The sequence below is a fragment of the Gigantopelta aegis genome, chromosome 9, assembly GCF_016097555.1.
Source record: "Gigantopelta aegis isolate Gae_Host chromosome 9, Gae_host_genome, whole genome shotgun sequence".
In the NCBI taxonomy this organism is placed as follows: Eukaryota; Metazoa; Mollusca; class Gastropoda; order Neomphalida; family Peltospiridae; genus Gigantopelta; species Gigantopelta aegis.
In genome coordinates this window covers 33,629,552-33,639,429 of record NC_054707.1, presented here as the reverse complement: position 1 = coordinate 33,639,429, position 9,878 = coordinate 33,629,552, and the positions used below count along the sequence as shown (strand labels likewise).

The window sequence follows — 9,878 nt, the reverse complement described above, 5'->3', positions numbered from 1 at the left end:
AAACATATACTCTTGTATACTTTATAGTACAGATTAAGGGTGTCCACTCGAGTGTTGTCGACTAGCAGAAACATTTACTCTTGTATACTTTATAGTACAGATTAATGGTGTCTACTCGAGTGTTGTCAACTAGCAGAAACATATACTCTTGTATACTTTATAATACAGATTAAGGGTGTCTACTCGAGTGTTGTCCACTAGCAGAAATATTTTCTCTTGTATACTTTATAGTACAGATTAAGGGTGTCTACTCGAGTGTTGTCAACTAGCTGAAACATTTACTCTTGTATACTTTATAGTACAGATTAAGGGTGACTCATACCAGTAATAATTAACACATTGGAAGGAAGGAAATGTTTTATTTAATGATGCACTCGACACATTTTATTTCCAGTTATATGGCTAAGGACCACAGATATTGAGAGACGAAACCTGCTGTCCGCCACATTATAGGCTACTCTTTTCGATAAGCAGCAAGGGATATTTTATATGCACCATCCCACAGACAGGATATCACATACCACAGCCTTTGATATACCAGTCGTGGTGCATTGGCTGGAGAGCGAAAAATAGCCCAATGGGTCCACTGACGGGGATCGATCCCAGACCAACCGCGCATCAAGGGAACGCTTTACCACTGGGCTACATCCCACCCCCCTATTTTAACGCATTCATTTTTATGACAAAAGTTTGATGAGGTATTTTCAGAACATCATGCATCTCAAATAGAAAGCTAAAAACTGTTTTTTGTTTATGATTATGTTAATGCAAAATACAGGCAACTGAAAGCAGAACAGTAAAATCACTCCCTGATAATGGTGTTAATAAAATATTTTAAATATTTTAGCAAAATCATAGGCTAGACTGTAATATCAAACAAGCAGTGAGAATATACATGTAGTATGTTTACTTGTAATCATTTAAAAAATGGTATGCAACTTTTTTTGTGGGTTTGTGTTTTTTTTAGATCCAAGACTTGCCAAATCCAAGTTTTATGCAGAAGACCATGGATGAGTTGAGAATAGGAACCTATGACAATGTGATCACAGTAAGTTCTGGTTGGTTCGGTTGATTTTGCTTTGAACCATCCGTCAAGCTATGGTTACTTGTGCTGTAGAGACATCATTACATATTTGATGTTAGACTAGTTAATACAGTTAACATATTAGGGTTAGACCAATACATGCTTTTAACATATTTAGATTAATACAATTACCATATTTAATTGGAGTTAGACCAGTTAATACAGTTACCATATTGGAGTTAGACCAGTTCGTACAATTACCATATTGGAGATAGACCAGTTAATACAGTTACCATATTGGAGTTGGACAAGTTTATATAGTTACCATATTAGAGTTAGACCAGTTAAGACAGTTACCATATTAGAGTTAGACCAGTTACCATATTGGAGTTAGACCACTTAATACAGTTACCATATTGGAGATAGACCAGTTAATCCAGTTAATACAGTTACCATATTGGAGATAGACCAGTTAATACAGTTAACATATTGGAGTTAGACCAGTTAATACAGTTACCATATTGGAGTTAGACCAGTGAATGGACACATTTATTTGTTTTTCCAGACGACTCCAGACACTCCGCTGATCAAAGCCCTCAACTTGTTCGTTGAAAACAGAATATCAGCACTTCCTGTTGTGAATGAAGAACAGAAAGTGGTTGATATTTATGCCAAATTTGATGTTATTGTAAGTTGTATTACTTATAAACTTTAAATTTGCAGTATTAAGTACACTGAGAATGAATTACTTGTTAAATGCTGTATACAGAGAGTGATAAATCACACATAGTACTGACTCCCACCTCCTTCTTGATGGTCTAAAGAAAACTGCAGTCATCTTGCAGAATTGTGGAATTTCTAGTCCGTAAGCTGTCCTTAATGTGCAGTGATCACTACTAGAGTATTAGATGTGTACACACATGCATGGAATCAACCCAAACTATTACTATATAGTGTGTTATATTGTTCAGACTAGGTATGGATACAAACTATGGAGTCTTATATTTCATATTCTTGCTTTAATTGTAGTGAATTCTATTTGAAAATATATAGTATCATATGAATAACCACTGGCATAACTTGTATGTTGAATAGTAGTTTTTGGCATGAGTTTGTAATGATTATAATATTAAAGGATCTGAACTTAGTTCACATTATTAAACTTTTAGAAGAAGAAGTTTGTTTTGTTTAACGACACTACTGGAGCACATTGATTAATTAATCATCGGCCTTTGGATGTCAAACATTTGGTAATTGTGACATGTAGTCAGAGAAAATCCGGGATCTTTTATGTGCACTATCCCACAGACAGAATAGCACATACCACAGCCTTCGCATATACCAGTTGTGGTGCACTGGCTGGAATGAGAAATAGCTCAGTGGGGCCACCAACAGGCATCGATCCCAAACCAACTCCACATGAAGCGAGCACTCTACCACTGGGCTACGTCCTGCCCCTAAAACTTTTAGAGTCTAGACTTAAGACTTTAATAATGTCTTGAGACTTTTAACATCATAGCAGTATGCCTATAAATTGCATGTGATGTTTTTAAGATTTGAGTGTTTAACATCATAGCAGTATGCCTATAAACTGCATGTGATGTTTTTAAGATTTGAGTGTTTAACATCATAGCAATATGCCTATAAATTGCATGTGATGTTTTTACGATTTGAGTGTGAACTGTAAAGTTTTATACGGCCTATAAACATAGAGCTTGATCCCATTAAACAAACATTAATGGCAGGATTTGTAAAAATTGTGTGTAACTTTATATATTTACAATGCATTGTTTAAGAAAAACTGGTATAGAAGATTTAGCCCTAAGTGTAAACTGAGGACTTTAAATAATTATAGTGTGGAAACTTGAGCATCATGGCTGTGATATACAAACTGCAGGCAGCCATTCAGACTGCCATAGTTTTTGTGGGGTTTTTAATACTTTTATATGGCTCAGGGGCCTATCTCACAAAACATTGTAAGTTTACGTCTGCGACTAGCAGTTATACCGGGCATACAATTACAAGTGTTTGGCATCTATTTCACGCAAAACATTCATCATTACAGAAGATGGAGCATTTTAAGGACAAAAGAAAATGAAATATGTCTACTTTTAACTATATTTGTTGTATTATAATGGTAATACAAAGTGTTGTTTAGTCATAGATTTACGTTTACGTGCAAAACTAAGCTTACGATGTTTAGTGAAATTGGATCCTGGTTTTTATAATTGAGAATAGCGGTGAGTCATGGAGATGATTCGTAACTGTGACACCTATTGTTGTTCTAAACTTAATTTCTCATGGTTTTGTCGTTTAGAATCTTGCTGCTGAGAAGACGTACAACAATTTAGATATAACAATCTCACAGGCTCTCAAACACAGAACGGAAGTTGGGGTACGTATTAATGTTATAATCCCACAGTCTGCTTTTAGCTTACCTTCAACCATTACATATACTAAACTGAGTCAAAACTGTTTCGGCCTTTCAACCTTTCCAGAAGACTGATATTTGTCTCTCAGGACTATAGTTAGCTTAAAATTCCTAGGAGGCATGAAAAAGAGAATATAACGTGATGTCTCCCCTACTAATCAAAAAGAGTAGTACGTTTTTGTATTTTTTGTGTCCTTCCCTCCCCCCCCCCCCCCACTCCTGATCGAAGCTGGGTACACTCTGTTACTGTATTATGTTGATGGGGCATATTTTGAGTATGTGCTCATGTGAAATTGTTTTGCCAGTATTTTCAGAAACTAATTTCCCCACTAATGTTAACTGATGTGATCTTTGATCCCATCTCCCTCGTTTGAAAGATGAGTTATATTTAATCTGTTTGTGTTATTCAGAGTTACGAGGGCGTGGCGAAGTGCCGTCAAAACGATACACTGTCAGTGGTGATGGATAAAATAGTCAAGGCTGAGGTGAGAGTCTCCATCTTGATGACCTGTTTGTATATGTTAAAAAGTGTTCTTATCTATTCATTCAAGAACTGTTCTAGCATATTTTATCTGTACAACACAGGAGATAAAAACAAAACATAAAAAACCCAACATTGCCAATCAATACAGTGCATAAATAAGTTATGATAAAATTAAGTGGTACGTAATAAATGACAATTCATGTAAAAAAAAGTTTACATTGTTTCCAACAAAATTATTTACGGTTCATGTAGTTGCAAAAATTAATTCATACATCATTGGTAGAAATCAATATCTATAATGTTACGTGCTGTGGCTGGTTTGATTTACATGTAGGTCATTAACAATAAATCTTGCACAGTGTTCTCTCAAATGTGTGTCTAACAATTGGAAATAATCCAGTGAATTCACTGAAAAAGAAAGATCCCAACTGTGTGTGTGTGTTCAGTGCATTACAACCATCTAGGGGTGAGATGTAGCCCAGTGGTAAAGTGCTCGCTTGATGTGTGGTTGGTTTGGGATCGATCCCCGTCAATGGGCCTGTTGAGCTTTTTCTCGTCTCCGCCAGTGCACCATGACTGGCACCACGACTGGTATATCAAATGATGTGGTATGTGCTATCCTGTCTGTGGAATGGTGCATATAAGAGATTCCTTGCTACTAATGGAAAAAAATGTAGTGGGTGTCCTCTCTTAAAACTATGTCAAGAATTACTGAATGTTTGACATTCAGTAGCCGATGATTAATAAATCAATGTGCTCTAGTGGTGATGTTAAACAAATTAAACTGTATTTACAACCATCTAAGTCCCATTTTGCACTACAGTATTAAAGACACAATCTACTTTTGTACCAATGATTTATACATAGTTACACTTGACCACGAAGAAGCGGTGCACTTTTATCGATGTTTATGAATGTGTTTGTTTTGCAGGTTCATCGTTTGGTTGTGGTAGATGATGAAGACCATGTGTTAGGAGTTGTCTCCCTTTCTGATCTTCTCACATACATAGTTCTCAAACCAATGGGTAAGTGGCAGCTTATTACACCAGTTTAATAAAATACATTAGCAATCTAACCAATGGGTAAATGGCAGCTTATTACACCAGTTTAATAAAATACATTAGCAATCAAACCAATGGGTAAGTGGCAGCTTATTACACCAGTTTAATAAAATACATTAGGAATCAAACCAATTTGAGTTCATAGTTCTGACCCACTCTGTATACACTTTGTATATCAAAATATTTACTAAGTTAATATGCTTTTTGTTTGCAGGTGCAGAAACGAAATCTTGATATGCAAATACTCAGGACAAAAACCTTCAACTGTGATCATCCATTACCACGATGACCATTGGCCGGATTTGACTTGCCACAGCACCAGCGACCAATCAGCAAGGAGTTAACACTTTTCATCCTAATGTGTGTGTGTGTGTGTTCATTAGAGAATGACGACCGCTGCTATGGTGGGAGTCGGCTTGCTGTCAGCTGTATATCTACACAGACACAGTCTAGCATCCTTTGATTTGTCGCCTCGGTGCTGGTTGGCGATAAAAGTCAACATGTTTATAGATTGGAGCACAAAGTTACCCAGTCAGGAGATACTACAGTAATACCAGATATATATATTTTTTTCTTCTGAGTTGTGTATATTTTAATACTGCACCAATAAACAAGATTACATATTCGTTAAAACTGTCTGAAGATGCATATTATGCAATATTGTTTAGTTGTCAGGGGTTGGGAAATTGGGGTGATCACAGCACAAATGGTCCAGGATGAATATTACAGATGACTCGTGGAATGTAGCTATTCCCGGAATGTAGATATTCCTGGAATGTAGATATTCCCGGAATAAAATGTACACACACAGATATGAATGTCACAACCAAACTGAAATGGTGCAGGGTTTGGTTGGTTTTAATATTAATGAATGGACTAGGGGGAGATAACTGTTTATTATAACCAAAACAAAACACAGAGGGTGAAAATGAAACCATGTCTAATGTTGTCAAACATTTTGTACCATGTGAAATTATTTATTTACATAATATCTGTATATGTGTATAATTAAAAAAGAGTTGTTTATCGTAGAATACTAGTGTAAATTAAGAAATCCAGTAAGCCTCATTTATTATAACTTTTGTTTCGTAAAATATTGAAAAATAAATTATTTTAAATGTGATTCACATATTATTTTATCCTTAAAACTACATTGGGTATAATGAATACTCTCATACTAGGTTTGTGATGCCGATAACTACATTAGTGCTTAGAATTACAATTCTTATGGCATTTAAACAGCTGATATAATTATATACAGTAACTGAAAACCAAAACCATACGACAGAACTAACAAGCAATAATTGTGTATTAGATATGCTGATGTACTTACTGGTGATGTGTATTGATGCAGGATAGAGTGCAAGAATAATATATTACAATTGTGAAGGAAAACATACATTTTATTCATGAATCTTTTATACATTTATATATCATGGGTCCAGGTGGACTAGTTGAAATTAAAACTTGGTAGGAAAGTTTGTTACGAATGTTGTGTTGAAAAATTATTTTGAATACAAGATAAACAAACCTGAGTGTGGTAATTAATGCTTTAACATTTTTAACAAACTCTTTTTAATGGAATTGTTTTCTTCTTGTGTTAATCAGATTACCCGTATATATCTTTGGTTTATGTTAACTGTTTACAACAGTGATACTAGTTGCTAAAAACATACTACTAGATTAAACATACTACTAGATTAAATTCTTCAGAATAATTCATTGCAAATCCAGAAGAAAAATGGCTCCATTGTTTAAAAATAGAATATCCTAAATTTTCATTTCTTTCATCAGCTGATATTTGTTTTATACCTTGTCAAACTGACTAGAGTGTTAAGAATTTGGTATTATGTGGTATATCTAAGACTCAAAATATTGATAATCTTTACCAACATCTTATGATGTAGATGATCTGTTTTAATTGTCACAGTGATTTGGTCTGTGTAATTTTAGAATATCACTAACAGACTATAACAGATTTTCCACCGATATCTGCAAACTCCAGGATTTGACACGCGCAGATAAATTGAACCTGAAGCAAGCACATGCTTAACACGTCTCAAGAAAGTGGCTGCAATAGCAATCAATGAAATCGTAATATTGGTCTTGTCAATCGGCTATTCTTGTATCGTGCGGCATTGTCTGTCATTTAAACATTACTTGTTTTACTTTCCAGTCAAAATTCAGAAAGTAATCAAAAGATTATTGAGTATATCTGAGAATAGGCTCTAACTTTACATCTAGGAGGTACACATGGAAATATGGTCCAATTTGCTCTATGAATCAATTTGTTTTTAAAAGTAAGTGTCAAGATGATGTCAGTGCCTTTAGACATTGCTGTTGTATCCTTCTGATTTATCAGAGCTTTACCTTTGGCACTCGCCAAATTCTTCAGTTGCAATTTTAAAAACAGTAAGCGAATATTATTTTAATTTAGTGAAATAATTTCCTGTAATAATTGATATTTTGTTGGAAAATAACACATTTTTTTCTTCATTTTTTTAAGTTTAAAAGATAATTTGCCAAAATGTTCTGTTCATCTAGAACTAGTGCTGACTTTATTGAGGCTAATTTAATGGTTTCCATGGTGACTGTCAAATCCTGGACTTTGAACCTAAAGACCTGCATATCATTTTTCTCATTACAGAGAATAAAAACTACTTAATGTTGTCTGTTGGTAATTCCGACAGTCAAAATTAAAAGATTCTATATAGGACTCATTGGTGATGTGTTTTTTTGTATTTTTTTTTTTTTAATCATTACTTTTTGCAACCATCAATACAAAAGAACTATATATGATCATGTATAGTGTAACTTGCTCACCACTCATTTTTGAAACTAAATAGAAATGAATTTGGATGTGATTTACATGTTTACCATTTGTTATGATGAATACTGTTAAGAGTTACGGGATCATGTGAGTTGCCGATATACTGAAGACATTGTGCTAGTGTGTTTTTTCGTTGGAGATGCTGTAGTTACTCACGAAGGAGCAATGTAAATATGTTTGTAAATATTGAAGTGAGCGAATACTGAGGCTGACAGGAGAGGACCAAGTTGTTTTGATTAAGCTGGTAACACTCGAATACGTTCGACTGTTCGACTGTTTGTTACGATTTATTTGTCAATGTACAGTTACGTCTAAGACGCTTCTGTGAGAGCACCCAGTGCTGAAGTGAAAGTGTCCTTATTAGCGAGTGGTCATAATATACTAATGGAGAATATGAGACGTTGAATGTGTTGAAAAGAAGAGGTTGCAGCACCAGGTGGTCAAGTTATGTTTGTCAGAAAGTATTGTAGAGGTTGATCGTAAAACTTGTGGGTTTGAGGCTTCAGTTATTACAGTGGTGCCAGTGGGCAATAATAAAACAATTTAAACTATATTCTGCAATATCAGTGTTGATAATGATGATAATGTAGACTTTTTTTTATATGTTTATTCATAATGGAATATTTCTCATGGTATATTTTGCTATTTTCGTCAGATTTCATTAAGTAATTAGCAATTTGAAAATGGATAAACCAAAAACCAGTGGATATAACAAGACTATTTCATCCAATAATATTTTTCTACTATTAATCAGATCTTTTTTTAAGTCATATATATTTAAGTGAATAATTTATACGGACAGAATACAACAAAGATTGTTGAATATTAAATCTGCAGTTAAAATACATTTAGCATGTGCATCATGCGTTAATGGCAGACATCTATAGTTGGGGATTTAAATTGTTCAAGCTGAGGCTGTTCTGTGAATAATCTGTGTGTTGGGTTAAGCTAATTCTTAATTATTTTTTTTTAATAATAAATTCTGTCCGGTTTCACATTTAGTGCAGAATGGATCGAGCTGGAGAATGTTCTCGAAGCTACGAATTCATGAAAATTAGGGCTTATGATCTATTTTTCACTAATCCGAACTTCCACATACATTCTCCTCCTCCTGTGTTATCTGTTAAAAATATTATTGTCACTTCATAGTACTCAAATCTCGTGCATGTGAATGAATTGTTGCAGGGGTGGTCTAGCTAAGTGTATTGGGGGGGGGTCTAGTCATGCTCCTCCACAGAAAATATATGGGGGGGGGGGGGGAATTTGCCAGGGTGGGGTTTTGACCCCCAAAACTTCCTCTCTGCACACATGCCTGCAATGGCCACATGGCATAATAGCAACAATTTTTGTATAATCTTGTAAATTGTCTGTCATCGATTCAATTCCATGTCGAACAGAATGGCTGTATTCTGTAATATGTGTACCGACAGTATCAGCAAAGCAGCTATGTTAAAAGAAGTTGTATGGATGGTTTTATACACAGCACACTGATTTGTAACTGACTGTAAACTGTGTGAATGGTTTGTGTATATATGGGAAGTCTCAGTTGTGATTATGGGCCTTTGAGCAGATTATTTGTGAATAATTAAAAACAAAATTGAGTTGAAAGCTGAATTAAAATTTGAATCAAATTAGAAACTTGTTTGTCATTCTTATTTTGTCGATTCATCTATTTTATGAACCGGCCTCAGTGGCGTCGTGGTTATGTCATCAGTCTACAGGCTGGTAGGTACTGGGTTCGGATCCCAGTCGAGACATCCAGATACCGACTCCAAACCCTGAGTGAGTGCTCCGCAAGGCTCAGTGGGTAGGTGTAAACCACTTGCACCAACCAGTGATCCATAACTGGTTCAACAAAGGCCATGGTTTGTGCTATCCTGCCTGTGGGAAGCACAAATAAAAGATCCCTTGCTGCCTGTCGTAAAAGAGTAGCCTCTGTGGCGACAGCGGGTTTCCTCTAAAAAACAGTGTCAGAATGACTATATGTTTGACATCCAATAGCCGATGATAAGATAAAAAATCAATGTGCTCTAGTGGCGTCGTTAAAT

General features: G+C 35.1%; 1 protein-coding gene across 10 annotated transcripts in view; it reads left to right on the top strand.

The window, feature by feature from the left end:
- LOC121382081 (5'-AMP-activated protein kinase subunit gamma-1-like) overlaps positions 1-9,464 on the top strand; it is a 374,706-nt gene extending 365,242 nt beyond the window's left edge. For all 10 annotated transcript variants that reach the window (XM_041511567.1, XM_041511561.1, XM_041511560.1 and 7 more), the window contains 6 exons: positions 968-1,048; positions 1,590-1,712; positions 3,342-3,419; positions 3,866-3,940; positions 4,871-4,964; positions 5,215-9,464. In XM_041511567.1, the coding sequence (XP_041367501.1) occupies positions 968-1,048; positions 1,590-1,712; positions 3,342-3,419; positions 3,866-3,940; positions 4,871-4,964; positions 5,215-5,234 (471 nt within the window). In that variant the 3' untranslated portion in view covers positions 5,235-9,464. The remainder of the gene's footprint in view (positions 1-967; positions 1,049-1,589; positions 1,713-3,341; positions 3,420-3,865; positions 3,941-4,870; positions 4,965-5,214) is intronic.
- Positions 9,465-9,878: the final 414 nt, after the last annotated feature.